This window comes from Diplotaxodon limnothrissa, linkage group LG8, assembly GCF_057381915.1.
Source record: "Diplotaxodon limnothrissa isolate DT_005_m linkage group LG8, D_limnothrissa_male_GT1.1, whole genome shotgun sequence".
Classification (NCBI taxonomy): Eukaryota; Metazoa; Chordata; class Actinopteri; order Cichliformes; family Cichlidae; genus Diplotaxodon; species Diplotaxodon limnothrissa.
The window spans coordinates 3,997,552-4,016,938 of record NC_140603.1 but is presented as its reverse complement, the minus strand read 5'-3'; the positions used below and the strand labels follow the sequence as shown (position 1 = coordinate 4,016,938).

Below are 19,387 nucleotides of genomic sequence, written 5' to 3'. Positions count from 1 at the left end.
GCTTGCAATCGTTGTTCATCCCACAGACACCAGAGCTCTACAAAGATGTTGAGAGGCTGTGGCAGACTGACATCCTGCCGTTTAGAAATGAAAAGGAAGTCATCAGGTCAATGGAGGACCAGCAGGCAATAGATATCCTTGAATCAAGGACAGTCCGGGTACAGGTAGAGGGGGTCGAACGATATGCTACTCCCTTGCTTCGCCGCAAAGAGTTTCCTCAGGTGAAGGCACCTCTAGAGGCTGTCATGGCTCTTCTGAGAGCCAGTGAGCGTCGACTACGCAAGGATCACAGCAGAGTGCAGACATACAACCAGGAGATCAAGAAACTGGAGAAGGCTGGTTATGAGGTAAAGTTGACTCCGGAGGAGGTAAATGGTTCCACTGAATTCTGGTACATTCCACACCATCTTGTGCATCACAACAACAAAGCCCGCCTAGGCTTCAACTGCTTCTTCCTGTACCAGCAAACTGCCCTTAATGACCTCTTTCTGCCAGGGCCCACGCGTAGCCCTTCACTCCTTGTCGTGTTAATCTGATTTCGCCAGCATCCTGATGCATAAGCTGTGATATAAAGGTCATGTTTCATCAGGTATGCCTGCTTCCTGAAGATCAGCCTCTGCTTCGCTTTCTTTGCAATGTGTACAAGGTGCTTGTCAGCCAATATGACCCTCTAGGGTTTATCATTCCCTATACCACTAGAGGGAAGATTCTTGAACAGTCTATGTGGCAAAAGGAGATGGGCTGGGATGAACCTGTCACCGGTGTCCTTCGTGCCGCATTACCTTACCAAGGTATTATGTGCCACTTGCTACAGTGTCTCCAAGTTGCACCTTTGAGCTGCACGTGTTCTGTGATACCTCAGAGAAAGTGTATGGATCTGTAGCTTATCTAAGGACCACAGATTGCCACAGACATGTCAGCACTTCATTCCTGATGGCCAGATCCTGAGTCGCTCCTCGGAAGAGATTGTCCATGCCTCGTCTCAAACTCAGTGCTGCTCTCACTGGAGTGCAGCTTCAAACCGAACTTACCCTACCACTGCAAAATACCATCTTGTGGACTGACTCTACTACTGTGCTGAGTTGGTTGCAGTCTGATTCCTGCTGGTACAAGGTCTTTGTTGGGACTCAAATTGCTGAAATCCAGGAGCTCACCAGTTCTCACCAGTGGAGGTATGTCACTTCAGCGGAAAACCCGGCTGATGACATCACAAGGGGGAAGAAACTCTGTAGTCTTTCATCAGGCAGTCGTTAAGCTCAGGGCCCCCAGTTCTTGCAACAAAGTTCGGCGCACTGGCCCTCCCAACCTACTGGTAGGGCTGAGACTACAGATGAGCTACACAAGGGGATGCTATGTGGGCTTGTCACAGTGGCAAAGTCTACTACTCCAGACCCTGGCAACTTCACATCTTGGGAGGAGCTTGTGAAAGCCACTTACCATGGTCGTCACGGGGCGGCTTCTCCTCCAATGACCGCCACTGATCATGTGGAAGCAGAGAAAGCCATCTTAAAGTCAGCTCAATATGACAGTTTTCCTGAGGATGTGATGGCCCTGATGAAGGGAAGAACTCTGGCCCCAAATAGTCAACTTTGTGCACTCTGCCCTGAGTATGATCTGGTGTTACGGCCCTAGCAGGGCCTCCTCCTGAAGGTGCCTGTGTGGGCGTGTCCCACCACCTCTTCTGCCTGAGGTGCCACCTTTCCCTGTAACACAGCTGACTCACATCAGTAATTAAAAGTATTTAAGCCCAGGGAAAGGTGAGCTCTGGGCCAGAGTGCCATTTTGTGTGGTGTTTGCAGCTAGTGAGCTGTGTGTGTTTTGTGGTGTTTGCAGCTAGTGAGCTGTGTGTGTTTTGTGGTGTTTGCAGCTAGTGAGCTGTGTGTGTTTTGTGGTGTTTGCAGCTAGTGAGCTGTGTTTGTGGTTTCCAGCTAGTGAGCTGCGCTTTCCTTTTGACTTTGCTTTATTGACCAACGCCTGAGTTTTGTTTGTTTTTCTTAAATGGTGATAGCGGCTTGTCCGTCTCTCTTAGTTGAGCTACTTTAATAAAACTCTTTAATTTAACCCTTTTGCCTCCTTGACTCCTTTTTCTGACCTGGACACCTTTTGTTACTTCCCCCTCACCGCCTAGACCCCTCAGGGGAACGTAACATCTGGTTACTGGCCTGATAAGGGTTGGAGGGCACCTGAGATGTGCTGAAGGTCTGGACACCATACACCCTATTGGGCTACCTCCAGAACACCCGGTAACTAAGCTCCTTGTCCAATACTTCGACACAATTCTGTTTCACCCCGGTCCAGAGCATGTCTTTGCAGAGATACAGCGCACTTATTGGATCATCAGAGGTTGACAAGTAATCCGGAGACATCAAAGACAATGTGTAGAGTGCCAGAAATGGCGGGGGAGGCCTGTTCCCACCAAAATGGCTGATTTGCCCACAGTGAGACTCCGGATCCACAAACCTGCTTTTTGGTCAACTGGAGTCGATTGCTTTGGTACCTACACCATCAAGATATCCGGAGGCAGGAGAAGCACTGGGGCATCATCTTCAAGTGCCTAACCACCCAATGTGTACACCTGGTTTTGCTGCCAAGTCTGGACTCAGACGCTTTCCACATGGCCGTGCGAAGATTTGTCTCCCATCGGGGTACACCATTCGAGATATGGTCGGATCATGACACTAATTTCCGAGGTGGGGCTCGAGAGTTAGAGGAAGTTTTCTCTATAATGACGCCCATTCTTCAGGGACAGCTGGCAAAGCAGAGGATAACCTTTCATTATAATCCACCGCATGCACCCCATTTTGGAAGAGCCTGGGAAAGGGAGATAAGGTCAGTTAAGGCTGCATTCCAGGTCATCCTGAAGGATCAGAGTGTGACAGAAGAAGTCCTCCGCACGGCTCTCATTGAAGTATAAGGGATCCTTAATGTGAAACCTCTTGGTTAAGCATCTTCGGATAGTACTGATCCTGACCCCATTACCCCAAATCTCCTGCTCATAGGGCAGCTGGATGCTTCACTGCCGCAGGTGGTTTACGGACCAGGCCTATATAATGTAGATAAATTACTCACTCGTGAGAAGTCACCCCTGAGAACTCAAAACTAAAAGTCATAATGTGGATGGTATTTGTAAAGTTGTTAGTGATGTACATTAGAAATTGTAAATGGTAAAAAATTACTATTAAATTTATGAACATTACTTTTGATCGCTATTGTGAAACAGAAACTAATATTTACAGTAATTGTTGTTTTGGAATGAAGGGTTTTAACCATAACCACACCAACATTTGGTAATTATTAGGAAAAACACAATGTACAATTTGTTGTTATCGTTATCATATTTAAAACTATAATACATAATACAAAATAGATGATATATATTTTTATTCCACAAAGTAATGACATAATTTTTTTATTGAAAGCTTGTTCTGATGTGCAGTTTAAAATGCTGATTATATATAATAAATTACGACCTTTTTTCATATGAACTGAGTAAGAAAGACTCAAAATCGTTTAAACTTACATAAATCCAGTCACGATGAAACCTCTTCTTCAAATTCAGAAGCACAGAACTCTCACACACCTCTCTATAACCGTTAGACAGAAAGGTTGAAACTATGCACAATTTAAAATATAAAGAGTGCGTGCGTGAGTGTGTGTGTCTGTGTCTGTACTCACTCCAGTTGGGACAGATCGTCCACCTCATCCACCTCTATAGCACTCTGGCTGCCGGGGATCATCACCTGTAAAAGCAGACAGCTCAACCCCCCACCTCATCTCCACAGGCATCTTGCAGTCTGGCTAACATTGAATGAAGCTTGTCAGAAAGGGCAAGGATCTGCTCTAGAGGCCTTGATGGTTTAAAGCAGTAGTTCCCAAACTGTTTTTGCTGGGCCCCCCTTTGTTTTACAAACCCCCACCCCTGCGCGTGCACAAACACATCCTCCAACCACACACCCATATTTTGCTCCATTGCGGTTTATTTCACACCTCAAACATGTAGTAAACAATTAAGCAAATAGTAAACTGCAATAAATTACAGGTAGTAATAAAATAAACTACTTACTCTTTTACGCTACGTCCACACCTACGCGGGTATTTTTGAAAACGCAGCTGTTTCGTCTACACGTAAACAGCGTTTTGAATCACCGAAAACTGAGATTTTTTTAAAACTCCTTTTTTGCGTTTACGTGTGGACGAGGAATACAGAGTTCATCATGCAACGTCAAAGGTATGTGCCTTTTTTCACGTCACGCTGTGCGCCACGTTATTGTTTACATGAGATTAATTGCAGAATAGCAGATAGAGACAAAATACTGTTAATCTGACTGTGTGCAGGTTTTACACGCTTACATTTTCACACGCAGTTACTGTCCCTCCATTTACAAAGGCAGAGGCGTCACGGTGTGATTATTTTACGTGTAGTTGTTTTTTTCCTGTGTAATATTCAACATTGCTATCAATACATTTTTCAAAAAATGCCTCTCTGTGCAAAATAGGTTTAAAAACATAAACAACTGTGGGAGACTGTTTGTCCGTGATTTGAACTGGGGAAAAATCGTGGCAAGATCAACCTGATATTATTTATATCCCGCTGTATAAAGAGCTAACATCTCCAAAATGTCAGGAGTAGTTAGTCATTACAACAAGTGTTTGTGAACTAAAAATCAAGAATATAGGATACTGTTTGTCTGTGATTTGAACAGCCCAGCGCTGCTCCCTATGCAGGGAAAACCAATTCTGCAGGGGAGACCTACCTTGGCATTTGTGCAGGTGAAGCCAAAGGGCAGATATGCTTCACCATATTTTCTAGTCTTTGGCTTAAAATGAAGTTGGTTTGGAAACATATTCAGCGATGCTTCATCTCCTGCTTTGCATTTGTGTGGGCGCCCCGTGCTAGCAGTGTCCAAGCGTTGTTTTTTTGTTTTCCCCCCTTTTCATCCCACGCCCCCCCTGCAATGGCTCTGCGCCCCCCCTAGGGGGCGGGCCCCACACTTTGGGAAGGTCTGGTTTAAAGTGTGATTTGTTTTGGTCAAGTATTTTCAAAAGCTTTCCACAGCAGGCAAAAAATTCAGTTTGCTCGAATGGAAGAGTGTTATGAGGCTGCAACCTCATGACAGTGTGATGCTGTGTGTTATAAGGTCTATTGTATATACAAAGAGCAGGCAATAAATCCACCAGCAGCAAGTCTTTTATTTCTCAGCTTATTTAAACCATCATGGTGGTGCTATTGTGTCTTGTCTGTAATGGGTAAATCTATGTTTTCTAGTAGAGGGGTGATGAGTTATTCTGTTTATTTAGAAGACGAAAACTCCCACTTTATTAAAAAATAAATTATTTGTATTCACAGGAAGCTTTTTAAATGAGAAAATTGCCCAATATAAATTGTGCCTAAATGATCAGTACTCATTCAAGTGTTAGGATATGCATTTGTATAATAGGTTTCTATGCATCTTGATGCATGCTCAATCACCCAGGTAAGTAAATCCCCAAAAGTTGATTCTGTCCATCTGGCCGTAGCGTTTTCAGTGGGAGAAATGTTTCATCACTCATCTGTCAGGGTTCCTGGGTCGTTGACCCAGTGATTTCAGTTTGTTCATGTTCAGTTTGGTTCGCCACATTAATGTTCTCACTTCCTGTCTTTTCCCGTGTCAGCTTGTCTCCCGTGTCATTAGTCAGATTATGTTCAGCCCTGTACTCACCTGTTTCCAATCATTGTCATCATTCAACCTGTGTATTTAAGTTCCTCGGTTTCACCAGTTCTCTGTCGTGTCATTGATGTTGATGTTATTGCAATGTTGTCTCTCCGTCTGTATGTTCCGTTAGTCAGTCAGTGCTTCAGTCAGTCGTCCAGCCAGCCATTTTCTCCCTTTGTTCTGTTCATCCACTCCTTATAATAAATCGTCACCTACCTGCGAGTCCTGCGTTTGGGTTCCTTCTTCCTCGCCTCCACCCAACCGCTGACAGAATGACACGACCCGTGCCACGAAGACACGTTTGGAACCCAGCGGACTCGGACCTCTACGAGCGGCAGGAGGTAGCGCTCTCCTTGTGGGCGGAAAAGCTCAAGGAGAGACAGCGGCTCTTCGCGGAGCGAGAGCACGTCTTCGAGGGCACTCGCTTGGCTCTGGGCGGGCCTCGGAGACGCCGCGTTCCCCCACCTGCTGCCTCACCTGTACCGGAGCATTTGCCGTGGAGAGTGGACGTTCCACGCCGCGCTTCGGCCACTCCCTCTCTCGCCACTCCGCTCCTCGCTCCCACACCCGCCGCCTCATCTGCCGGACCTCCACCATCGCCGCGGCACAACGGCTACGCCTCCCACCTCGGCTCAACGGAGGCTACCGCGCCAGAGGCTCTGCTGTTTTCCCCGGCCGCTTCCGCTTCCCAGAGAAAGCGGCGCACACGCCGCCATAGAACGGACTACTTTCAGCCACTCCCGATGGTGAGCTCCAGTGACTGTTTTTCGCACTCACCATCTGATTATTCACTTAAAACGCGCAATAAACCCATCTCTCATTCATGGGATGTTTCCCTCCTGGAGGATTCTGTGGACTGGGAAGATTTGTTCTGCTCTGCTCCCCCAAAGACTGTAAATAGTGGTGGCAGAAAAATCAGAACAATCTCCAATAAACCTGCCAGTAACACACACACCGTCACTATTTCCACACCCAGTATTCAGCCATTTCCCACCAGCACAGGGGCCCAGTCTACGCCCACACCAGTGCCAGCTCCCAGGAGGAGGGCAGCTGCGACCCGGTCTACCTCCACACCCGCTTCTGTTTCTCAGGTGGGGGTGACTGGTGTCCAGCCACCTTCCGTGCCCGTCCCAGCGCCCAGGTTGAGGGCAACCAGCACCCAGCTTGACCTCCCTGGAGGCTTGGAGGAGCTAACCGGTCCACCTGCTACTTCACCACTTCATCCACCTCCTGACCCAGCCTTTCACGCCCTCGCACTATCCCTAGTTAGATTAGCTGAACTGTCCCCTGCCCAGGCACCAGCCTTACGAGCCCAAGCCGTAATTTTATCTCCATCACTAGCTCAATCTGTAGCTCAGCCAGCAGCCACGCCTGCCTCTGTTCCTCCCTTAGCATCTCCACTCCAGTCAGTTCCCTCACCTGCCGTTCAGCTTTCCCTCCAGTCAGTTCCCTCACCTGCCGTTCAGCTTTCCCTCCAGTCAGTTCCCTCACCTGCTGTTCAGCTTTCCCTCCAGTCAGTTCCCTCACCTGCTGTTCAGCTTTCCCTCCAGTCAGTTCCCTCACCTGCTGTTCAGCTTTCCCTCCAGTCAGTTCCCTCACCTGCTGTTCAGCTTTCCCTCCAGTCAGTTCCCTCACCTGCTGTTCAGCTTTCCCTCCAGTCAGTTCCCTCACCTGCTGTTCAGCTTTCCCTCCAGTCAGTTCCCTCACCTGCTGTTCAGCTTTCCCTCCAGTCACCTCCTGTAGCTCAGTCCCCTCCTGTCCTCCAGTCACCTCCTGTAGCTCAGTCCCCTCCTGTCCTCCAGTCACCTCCTGTAGCTCAGTCCCCTCCTGTCCTCCAGTCACCTCCTGTAGCTCAGTCCCCTCCTGTCCTCCAGTCACCTCCTGCTGTCCAGTCTCCTGCTGTCCTCCAGTCAGTTCAGCCACCTGTAGCCCAGTCTCCACCTGTCTTCCAGTCACCTGTAGCCCAGTCTCCACCTGTCTTCCAGTCACCTGTAGCCCAGTCTCCACCTGTCTTCCAGTCACCTGTAGCCCAGTCTCCACCTGTCCTCCAGTCACCTGTAGTCCAGTCTCCACCTGTCCTCCACTCTTCTGTAGTCCAGTCTGCCGCCCAGTGCCCTGTAGTCCAGTCGCCTCCTGTTTCCCAGTCACCTGTCCACCATCCCGTCCAGTTCCCGGACCTGCAGCCACAGCACCCAGAGCCAGCTGTGAGCCTTCCTGCTTCTCAGCCAGGGGTTTCCGCACCCGCTGGCCCGGCCGCTCCTCAGCCAGGGGTTTCCGCACCCGCTGGCCCGGCCGCTCCTCAGCCAGGGGCCTCCGCGCCTACTGGCCCTGCCTGTCTCCGGCCAGGGGCCTCCGCGCCTACTGGCCCTGCCTGTCTCCGGCCAGAGGCCTCCGCGCCTACTGGCCCTGCCTGTCTCCGGCCAGAGGCCTCCGCGCCTACTGGCCCTGCCTGTCTCCGGCCAGAGGCCTCCGCGCCTACTGGCCCTGCCTGTCTCCGGCCAGAGGCCTCCGCGCCTGCATCGCCTGGTCAGGCCTCCGCGGCTGCACCCACGCCCGGCCCGGCCTCTGCCTCGGCTGCACCCACGCCCGGCCCGGCCTCTGCCTCGGCTGCACCCACGCCCGGCCCGGCCTCTGCCTCGGCTGCACCCACGCCCGGCCCGGCCTCTGCCTCGGCTGCACCCACGCCCGGCCCGGCCTCTGCCTCGGCTGCACCCACGCCCGGCCCGGCCTCTGCCTCGGCTGCACCCACGCCCGGCCCGGCCTCTGCCTCGGCTGCACCCACGCCCGGCCCGGCCTCAGCCTCGGCTGCACCCACGCCCGGCCCGGCCTCAGCCTCGGCTGCACCCACGCCCGGCCCGGCCTCAGCCTCGGCTGCACCCACGCCCGGCCCGGCCTCAGCCTCGGCTGCACCCACGCCCGGCCCGGCCTCAGCCTCGGCTGCACCCACGCCCGGCCCGGCCTCAGCCTCGGCTGCACCCACGCCCGGCCCGGCCTCAGCCTCGGCTGCACCCACGCCCGGCCCGGCCTCAGCCTCGGCTGCACCCACGCCCGGCCCGGCCTCAGCCTCGGCTGCACCCACGCCCGGCCTCAGCCTCGGCTGCACCCACGCCCGGCCTCAGCCTCGGCTGCACCCACGCCCGGCCCGGCCTCAGCCTCGGCTGCACCCACGCCCGGCCCGGCCTCAGCCTCGGCTGCACCCACGCCCGGCCCGGCCTCAGCCTCGGCTGCACCCACGCCCGGCCCGGCCTCAGCCTCGGCTGCACCCACGCCCGGCCTCAGCCTCAGAGCCTTCAGCCTCAGAGCCTCCAGCCTCAGAGCCTCCAGCCTCAGAGCCTCCAGCCTCAGAGCCTCCAGCCTCAGAGCCTCCAGCCTCAGAGCCTCCAGCCTCAGAGCCTCCAGCCTCAGAGCCTCCAGCCTCAGAGCCTCCAGCCTCAGAGCCTCCAGCCTCAGAGCCTCCAGCCTCGCCTGGCCCAGCCTCCGTGCCTTCAGCCTCGCCTGGCCCAGCCTCGTTTGGGTCTGGAGCTGAACGGCCATTTTCTAGACCGCTGGCTGGGCCACTGGCCGGGCGCCATCGCCTTCCGCACGGCCGGCCCCCGGACCCTCTTCGCCTGAGTGGCCGCCGTCGCCTTCCGCACGGCCGGCCCCCCGACCGCCTTCGCCTGAGTGGCCGCCGTCGCCTTCCGCACGGCCGGCCCCCGGACCGCCTTCGCCTGAGTGGCCGCCGTCGCCTTCCGCACGGCCGGCCCCCCGACCGCCTTCGCCTGAGTGGCCGCCGTCGCCTTCCGCACGGCCGGCCCCCCGAACTGTGCCCACGTCGCCGCCGTTGCTTTCCACGCGGTCGGCCCCCGGACCAGTGCTGTCGCCGTTGCCGTCCGCACGGTCGGCCCCCTGAACTGTCTCGTCTCGGCCACGGGCCGCGTGGGCGCCCACCTGAACTGTCTCGTCTCGGCCACGGGCCGCGTGGGCGCCCACCTGAACTGTCTCGTCTCGGCCACGGGCCGCGGGGGCGCCCACCTGAACTGTCTTGGTGTGGACTCCGTCCCTCCGTCCTGGGCCCCCTCTGCCCACCCTGTTCTGGTTTTTTTTTCTTTCTCTTTTGGCCGTCGGGTGCCGGCCTTTGAAGGGGGGGGTACTGTCAGGGTTCCTGGGTCGTTGACCCAGTGATTTCAGTTTGTTCATGTTCAGTTTGGTTCGCCACATTAATGTTCTCACTTCCTGTCTTTTCCCGTGTCAGCTTGTCTCCCGTGTCATTAGTCAGATTATGTTCAGCCCTGTACTCACCTGTTTCCAATCATTGTCATCATTCAACCTGTGTATTTAAGTTCCTCGGTTTCACCAGTTCTCTGTCGTGTCATTGATGTTGATGTTATTGCAATGTTGTCTCTCCGTCTGTATGTTCCGTTAGTCAGTCAGTGCTTCAGTCAGTCGTCCAGCCAGCCATTTTCTCCCTTTGTTCTGTTCATCCACTCCTTATAATAAATCGTCACCTACCTGCGAGTCCTGCGTTTGGGTTCCTTCTTCCTCGCCTCCACCCAACCGCTGACATCATCCAAGTGACTTCTTCAGTCTCAGCTGACTGCAGGTTTCCCCTAATCTTACTACAATCATACTACAGGCAGAAACTTGGGTGTGCCATGGGTTCCCTAGTTTCACCCATTGTGGCCAATTTATACATGGAAGAAGATGAAAAGAGGGCTTTGCTATCCTACCAAAGTCATTAGTTCAGGTGTGTGGATGGCACCTGGGTGAAAATCAATTCACCACATCACATTAACTCGGTGGACCAACACATCAAATTCACCAGGGAGGATATGAAAAGTGGCTCCATCATTTTCAGTTGTTTCCAAAGAGTTGTTCATTCATACTGAAAACGCTTACATTCCTATGCGTGAAACATAAGACGATTCGACCGTCGGTCGTTTATTTACTTTCCGGCTCTTTGAAACGTCGCAACAAAATGAAACACAATTGTCGTCTCGTTCCACCACTGAACAACAGCTCTGAGTAAACACTCCATCTTCTTTGAAGAAAAGCTATCTGGAGCATAAATTGATACAAACTGATGGCAAACAAAACAACTGCTAAACAATGCCGTCCGCCATCTTAGTTGAATTGGTCATATGACTGCATCATACGACTAAAATGCATCATCATTTTCGAAAACCTCAGTTTTCACAGTCCACACTGCGACATGAAAACGGCGTTTTCAAATTTATTCCCATTGGAGAGCGTTTTGATAAGCTCAATTTTCCTTGAGTAAAAATGCTGTGTCGGTGTGGACGGAAAGACTGTTCATTTGGACAGCGGTTTTAGTGGTAGAAGTATTTCATCACTCATACAAGTGATTTCTTCAGTCTCAGCTTACTGCAGATTTCCCCAGGCTTATAAATAGCATAGCTGCCTAATGATTAGAGCTAGTGCCCTAACTACATCCATTCTCTAGTTCTCTGTGAAGGATATTCTTGATCATTGTTTAATAGTCCTGTCAATTTGTATATCAATGATCATGAAACTGATGTTTCGGTTCTCGTAGAGAACTGATTCCCAGCAGTCCAGTTCCTTGGAATTGTTAGTTAGCATGCCTATCGATCCTGCTTATCAGTTCTACTTGCACTCGCATTACAAACAGATGATTTTAGTTGGGTTGGAGGAGGAAAACAGTGGTGCAGTCTGCAGTGTGGATGTGGAAATGACTTTTATTTTTATTGCCCTAAAGACAAGGGTTCAATGGTAAAGTAAAAACCATATTCAGGACAGAAACAACTGCATTATGTTGCTAACACAACTTCACTTCCTTGCAAGCATCAGCACAGAGAGCATGTTAATGCTAAGCTAGCCAAGAACCCAGAGTTCAGTTAAAGTTGAGTGAATGCTGACCTCAGCTCTGCAGCCAGACCCTGAACTTAAACAGATGATGCAGCCTCTGTTTATACCTGATCATGTTTCTAAAGTAGACTCACTGATCATTTTAAAGTCTATTTGCTCTGGTTTTCATTTTTGCTTTGTGTTGTCTGGTTTTTTTGTTCATATATAAATACTAAGAGAAAGTTTAGCATAGAGATTTGTGGTGATGCGTGGGACTGTAGCCTTAGGTTTATATTGTTAAATGGTAATTATAAGACATGCATGCATTTCAGGTCATTTTACACAGTAACATGAAAGTTATTTAATGAGTAGTATAACAAATGAATTTCTCCAGCAAGAAATTGAATAACTTACTATGAGGTGCCGTAAGGGACATTATTACTGAAACGCTCTCACACACACTACTGAAACGCTCTCACACACACTACTGAAATTTTAGCTCTCACACACACTACTGAAACGCTCTCACACACACTACTGAAACGCTCTCACACACACTACTGAAATTTTAGCTCTCACACACACTACTGAAACGCTCTCACACACACTACTGAAACGCTCTCACACACACTACTGAAATTTTAGCTCTCACACACACAACTGAAACGCTCTCACACACACTACTGAAACGCTCTCACACACACTACTGAAATTTTAGCAAAAAAGGTTGGGGACTGCTGTACTAGCAGGTTGCTGAGTAGAAATCCTTGTAGTGTTTTGAAATATACCACTTTTTCCATCAGTTTCCTTGTCAGGAAACAACTTCCTGTTCAGCAGAAATGCCTCTGGTTTCAGTTGTGTGTGTGAGAGCGTTTCAGTAGTGTGTGTGAGAGCGTTTCAGTTGTGTGTGTGAGAGCGTTTCAGTAGTGTGCGTGAGAGCTAAAATTTCAGTAGTGTGTGTGAGAGCTAAAATTTCAGTAGTGTGTGTGAGAGCGTTTCAGTAGTGTGTGTGAGAGCGTTTCAGTAGTGTGTGTGAGAGCGTTTCAGTAGTGTGTGTGAGAGCGTTTCAGTAGTGTGTGTGAGAGCGTTTCAGTTGTGTGTGTGAGAGCTAAAATTTCAGTTGTGTGTGTGTGAGAGCGTTTCAGTAGTGTGTGTGAGAGCTAAAATTTCAGTTGTGTGTGTGTGAGAGCGTTTCAGTAGTGTGTGTGAGAGCTAAAATTTCAGTAGTGTGTGTGAGAGCGTTTCAGTTGTGTGTGTGAGAGCTAAAATTTCAGTTGTGTGTGTGTGAGAGCGTTTCAGTTGTGTGTGTGAGAGCTAAAATTTCAGTTGTGTGTGTGTGAGAGCGTTTCAGTAGTGTGTGTGAGAGCTAAAATTTCAGTAGTGTGTGTGAGAGCGTTTCAGTAGTGTGTGTGAGAGCGTTTCAGTAGTGTGTGTGAGAGCTAAAATTTCAGTAGTGTGTGTGAGAGCGTTTCAGTAGTGTGTGTGAGAGCTAAAATTTCAGTAGTGTGTGTGAGAGCGTTTCAGTAGTGTGTGTGAGAGTGTTTCAGTTGTGTGTGTGAGAGCGTTTCAGTAGTGTGTGTGAGAGCGTTTCAGTAGTGTGTGTGAGAGCTAAAATTTCAGTAGTGTGTGTGAGAGCGTTTCAGTAGTGTGTGTGAGAGCGTTTCAGTTGTGTGTGTGAGAGCTAAAATTTCAGTTGTGTGTGTGTGAGAGCGTTTCAGTAGTGTGTGTGAGAGCTAAAATTTCAGTAGTGTGTGTGAGAGCGTTTCAGTAGTGTGTGTGAGAGCGTTTCAGTAGTGTGTGTGAGAGCTAAAATTTCAGTTGTGTGTGTGTGAGAGCGTTTCAGTAGTGTGTGTGAGAGCTAAAATTTCAGTAGTGTGTGTGAGAGCGTTTCAGTAATAATGTCCCTTAAGGCACCTCATAACTTACTGCATTACTTTAAAGAAAACTGCTCTGTGTAGTATATTAAGGAATATCGATAATCGAATTGGAAATGCTAAATTCTTATTAATCCCAATGCCTTCTCCCCCTTTCAAACTAATAGTAGCATTTAAATATTGCTGTCATGAAGTGATTTATAGTTTTATACTAAAACAGAGTATCAATACCTGTATGTTCACTAGTCGACTCTCTAGCATCTCCTGGTTGGGATCTTCTGATTCCCAGCATTCCCTGCCATTGTGGGCTGGGATGGGCCGGGCTTGGCCTTCATCCTCATAGACTGTCCATTTGGTTAGCTTCTCCACTGTCTGATGGGGCAACATGTTCTCAGCGCACAACCAGTCCTGAGCCCACACAGAAAAAGATTGACAACTAAGCTTGAAAGATGTATTGTCTTGAGCATAGCTTGAGAGAAGTACACATATTGAATGCTATTGTTGCTGCGTGCAATGATAGCACTCCCTTAATTGTTAGTTTACCAAGATTTTACACATGTTAACCATCTTAGCATCAACGTGATTACAGGCTACAGTTACAGTTAGCTACACATCTATTTATGTATGAAAATTTTTCCCTTATTTGTTTTATCCAAATGTAAATCTTGGCCTTACAAAAAGCCTTTAATACCTAAATAAATGTATTTCACATTTTCTAGCCACATATTAAACAATGCTTGTTTAAAAGTCCACTAACAAAAATGTAACCCCTACCTGAGGCTTTCCACTCATCCGTGGGTTCCCAGTCCAATGTACCTTTGGTTTGGAGATAGAACATATTCTCCCCTCACCCATCAGATGAGCTACTTCCTTGTCTGCTTCTTCTTCACACAAAGACCGAACACCTGATCTCTCTGCACTGGACTCTCCATTTGGAAATGGTCGAGTGGCAGAAGTGGGCATTGAAGCTAAACTACCTCTTTGTTCTTCTTGTCCTGAGGCCTGTGTTGGACCACCCAGTGACAAGGACATCTTGGTTATGTTGATTTGAGAGGTGTTCACCTTCCCTCTTGCAGCTTCGAACATATTGACTCTATCTTGATTGCCTTTGCTGTTTCTGTCTTCAGCGGTGGACTCATTGAGTCCAGAACTGCTTTTAGGCTCATGTTGAACTGATGTTAATCCTCCAGACAAGGGTTTCTTGATGCACTTTACGACATTTAGATCTGGTTTGACAGGGAGCACAGACTTGACACCTGGCTTTGGAGGTCTGAGCTCTGGGGTTGTGGCTTCTGCTGGTAGAATTGCTGGAGTAGAAGTTTGAAGATCTGCCTTAGGTGCTTCTGTTATATTTTCCTTGCTTAGTTTATTCATTGTCGGGAGTACAACAGCATATCTGGCTTCTACAACTTTCTCCCCACCTAGGACTGTTTCTTCTGTTCCTTCCTTGTCCGTACCCTGGAAGGTTGCTCTCTCTTCAACAATTTTGTTCTCAGTGGAGCTCTTGCTTTTCCTGTTAGCCAGGTTGGCTTTACTGGCAACTCCTACAGCCATCTTTTGTTTGAAAATATTCCCCTTAGATTTTCTTAGGCCATGTTTTTGGTTTATGGCTTGAATTGAGAGCCAGCGAGAAATCCCAATTGCTTTAGTCCAAGCAGAAAGATTTTTTCTCCAGTTTAACCCCTGTGGCGTTTTCTTTTGAATCCAGCCAGACAGCCTGCACAAACTCTTCATACCCTTTTCCCGTGCGATCAAATGGTCATTAAAATTATTGAACCCCCCATCAGTTGTGCGTGTAACTGTTTCTTCTTTATCAGGCTTTGCCAAAATCGTGGTTGCTTTGCGTTGGAGAGATAATGTCTTGACTTTCCCCAAGAGCAACATCCGTGACTTCCTGTTAATGACACTCTGGCCCTGCTGCTCTTCTGGATCCAGAATGGTTTTGAGTTCTTCAATTCTGGCTTTGGGAAGCATGATTAGATCAACTTCTACGGAAGAATCTCTCCCTCTGATATTTTTTACTTTATTTGTTAACTGGGTCTCACTTTTTGCTGGGTCAGTCCTGATAAGAGAAATACCCTTTGGAGGCTGAACCCCTTCTGTTGTGGAACGAGATTTGTACTCTTTTTGTGGCTTCTTTTTCTTCTCCTTTTCTTCCTTGGCTTCCTTTTCCAACCTTAGCTTCTCTGCTTTGGCCCGTTGTTTTTCTGTCTTTGCAGCCTGCTGATCCTTTGTCTTTTTAAACATCTTGTATTTCAATCCTTGAGCAGGCTTTGCGGGAGTGTTTCTGTGTTGTCTGACGACTTTATCAGCAGTTGGTTTTTTAGACCTTTCCCCCCAGGTTATCTTCTTGTCTGCAAATCTGTCATGGTTGATAGTTTCACATAGATAACCTCCCTGCTCGTCTTCTTCTTGTTTTTGTTCCTCTTCTTTTCTCCCCTCTTTTTCTTCTTGGTCCTTAGACTCACTTCTGGTGGATTCACCTTCGTCCTTGTCTAATTGTTTTTTTGCTGACTGTTCTGTATCTCTTTGAGTATTCAACACCTCAGATCGCTCACTACTTTCCTCACTAGCCTGCATCTTAACTGGCTCGTCATCGCTACTCTGTTCCTCCGCCTCCTCATTATTACTAATTTCGTGTACCGATGCCTCCATTGAGCTCCCTGCATACCCTCTCTTTCTCAGGCTTAGTGTGGAACCCATTATTAATCCTATTTTGAATGGCTGGGAATACTTTTGGTGAATGTTTGGTCATCTTTTTTTTCCCACCTGTAAAGTCATTATCGTTCTTGTGTTGTGCATGCAATTTTCCATGTCCTGTTTTTTTATTTTCTTCCTCTGTATGATGCTCCATTTCATTGGAGCCTCTTCTTCTGCTTTGAACTGCTTTCATTCTTACATTTCTTTTAGTTTCATTGGACTTTCCATCCTTTAGTGTTAATAAAATCCATTTTCTTTCTTGAGGAGACTGACTTGTTTTAGAACTATTCTGTCTCACATTTATTCATAGAATTTTGTTTGTTTTTGTCTTTGTCTTCTGTTTCATGGAATCCGTTCTAGCTTGGGATTCAAGTTGTAGTATGCAATCAGTTCTTCAGAGTTGAACTAACCTACAAAGTATAAAAACAAAATGGTTTTTTTGTCATTAAAGTTTTCATTTGGAAAATTGAGACTGCAAAAAGAAAGGTAAGAGGTAAAGCCTTACACATTAAATCAAAATCTAAAAAATTAAATAAATATAGATGACTAGATTATCGAGTAACATAGCTGTCAAATTGAGTGAAACCAGGTCCTTGACTTCATCTTTCACTATTGAGACCATATTTCAGGATTTAAGTCCCTGATCCTTTCGACTTACTTGACATTCCTGAGCTAACTTTGTGGGCTAGAATTAATCTTCAGGATAAGGATAACACACAAGGAAGGAAAGTCCATTCAAAGAGGCTATAAATCTTTTCCAAGTTTGATGACAGTAACAGTAAACAGCAGATTTTGTCTGCGCCTTCAGCCTAGATGTGGCTCTATACCCAGTGTCCCTGGGGGTAAAAGCACAGAGCTCATTTCAGTGTAATATAGCTTACCAGGCTTCTCAGATGAAACCAAGGCATAGCTGGGGGGGCTGCAAAGTCCTCTCGCTTTTCCTCAAGAACTAGTGTTACTGATCGAAATATGTGCTGTGCTCAGGAGGAGAGCTGACACACAAATATCCCACCCACTAAAATTAAACCAAGGGCAGAGAGCCACATATGTAATATACACCCAACAACATTGTATGCCTGTGACACAACAATGACAAAGTTGAACTGCTTGCAGTAAAGTGCAGCCACACAAACACAGAAGGCCTTCTGAATTATTTAGTTCTACCTGGCTGATCAGAGCACTGTGCTGCCATTCATATGGACATCTGCTAAATGGTTGGTAGGAAAGGTGAGAAGTGCTGTTTCAAGTGCTCAATGCAGTTTTAGAGATATAAAAGTGAACTACAGCACAGTAACTACTTGGGCTAGTAATAAGTTCGTAAGGAGCCAAAGTGTTGAGCAGCAATAATGACTCAGACACAAGAATAACTGTTGAGTAGCAACTCTTATATTGTTACAATGCATAAAAAAGATTGTCTAATCTGTACAGAAAGAGTACAAAATAATCAAATTGACTCTAATTATCAGAAATAACATGAATAGTGTGCACACTTAAATGAAATAAAAGTGTCCGTTAGGGCCTTTAAAGAATTGTTTCGGTAACACCTGACTTCACTTCCTGATCTTTGTAAGTGCAGTGTGAACATATGTGTGAGTGTGTACGTGTGCATCTTCTTCATGGTGATTTTCCTCAAAGTGGTTGACTCAACATCTGTTATGACCAGAAGCTCGTCCTGGTCCTCGGACTTTCCTGTTCTCTCTAAACACCTAACCTATAACCCAGGTCTATTATCATATTAAAAACTATTTAAAGTTTAAATTAAATATCAAAATATTGCATCAAGATGTAAGATATCTTAGCTGTACAACATGCATGAAATATGAGAACTAAACATTCAAGTACTCACATATTTCTCTTTTCAGTAATACTGATGGTGAGTAACCATTAACATTCAAAATTTCATACATCACAGCCACATCAAAACCATGTGCAAATAAAACAACAAAGTACACATGCTGAGTTCGGTTTAGAGGTATCAAAGTATCGAGCTTAATTTCTCTAACACTATAGGTCTGCACCAAAAATTACCCCCAGTTACGTTAGACTCACAGTAGAAATGAAATAAATTCTTTCAATAATTTGCATATTACAAAATAGAACATTATTTTACTCTCTTCATCTGATTTTTTTAAATTAGCATCATTAAACTGGCAACAGGAAAATAAAAAGACTCACTCTTTTATATTTAAATCAGCATAAAATAAAAGACACTGTTCGGAAACACTGCACAATTATTGTGGAGAGAAATAGGACCCAAGTGCAGACACAGATAACCAACTTAACTGAGACTTAACTTTTGCCTTCATTTTGCGTGTGTTTATTTTATCTGAAAAATTAAAAAACTTAAAATGTCTTAACAAAACATTTGCTTTTCATAATATACATGTCATTAAATAATTTTATTTTTAAAATAATCTTAAAATGTTATCCTACAAAATGTGCAGCAATTTAATTTATTTGTTCTTTTTAGGTGATAGTATGTAGGACCCAGGACGACCGTATACCTGCATCTCTACCAACTTGCGTCTCAGTTTCTGTGCACTCCAGCCTCTTCTGTTCCATGTGAGAGGATTTTCTCTTAGGCAGGAGAAATTATCTCCAAGAAAACAAACAGACTCAGCCATCGCATAGCGGAACAAATTACTTGCATGCATATCCTTAAATGCATGCAAGTAAAGTAAATGTTTTTACTTTACAAGTTCATAAGCATTTCCCCTTTCCAGTTCACAATCAGTTCTACGCCCAGGTTTAAAAATGTGTATAAGAAAATTGGCCTAATATAATATTATTTATAAAAACACTTTCCAGCGGTTAATTGCATAACTACCTTGAGGCAGGACCTCACAACAGAAGCACACTCCATAATGTGTTGTACATTATTATATGTATATTATATGTATTTTTCATCTATTGTATTTACCAACATCAAGGAGTCAAAGCAAAGAAAGACCAAATCATGGCCCATGTTTAAACAAGGAATGTTTATTGATCAAATTTTTTTGTTAAGCAATTAAACATAATTTTTCACCCCCAAAAATTACATTTTCAAAGCAACACAAAGATGGCCCAACATCAGACCGGATTGTGAACTCCACTCTGTGGAGTGGGCAGTCATAATGAAGCAGTACACTTTAATTTGTAGCTTCAAGCTGTTCTTTATATTTTTGGCCACCAGATGTCCCCAGAGATGACTGTGTTGAAAAGCTTCAAGTAATGAAGCTTCAACACAAGCTTTAATGCTTCAATACAAGCTTTAATGCTTCAGAAAGCTTTGTTTGACCATCACCATGCAAAAGTAATACAAAGGAGCCAAAA

The 19,387-nt window shown here is 46.8% G+C and overlaps 1 protein-coding gene across 1 annotated transcript; it reads right to left on the bottom strand.

Moving 5' to 3' along the window:
* Positions 1 to 3,671: 3,671 nt before the first annotated feature.
* Positions 3,672 to 16,075, bottom strand: LOC146626138 (uncharacterized). Its single transcript, XM_085361767.1, has 4 exons — positions 15,841 to 16,075; positions 14,147 to 15,726; positions 13,604 to 13,780; positions 3,672 to 3,740 (listed from the first exon to the last, which is right to left on the bottom strand). The coding sequence occupies exons 1-4, from the start codon at positions 16,073 to 16,075 to the stop codon at positions 3,672 to 3,674; spliced, it is 2,061 nt and encodes a 686-aa protein (XP_085217893.1).
* Between the last annotated feature and the right edge of the window lie 3,312 nt (positions 16,076 to 19,387).

Coding starts and splice junctions, on each gene's coding strand:
- LOC146626138 (XM_085361767.1), bottom strand. CDS start 16,075: ATGGGTTCCACACTAAGCCTGAGAAAGAGAGGGTATGCAGGGAGCTCA. Junction 15,727..15,840: donor CGAAGGTGAATCCACCAGAA/GTGAGTCTAAGG, acceptor ACAGATTTGCAG/ACAAGAAGATAACCTGGGGG. Junction 13,781..14,146: donor GGATGAGTGGAAAGCCTCAG/GTAGGGGTTACA, acceptor GTGTGGGCTCAG/GACTGGTTGTGCGCTGAGAA.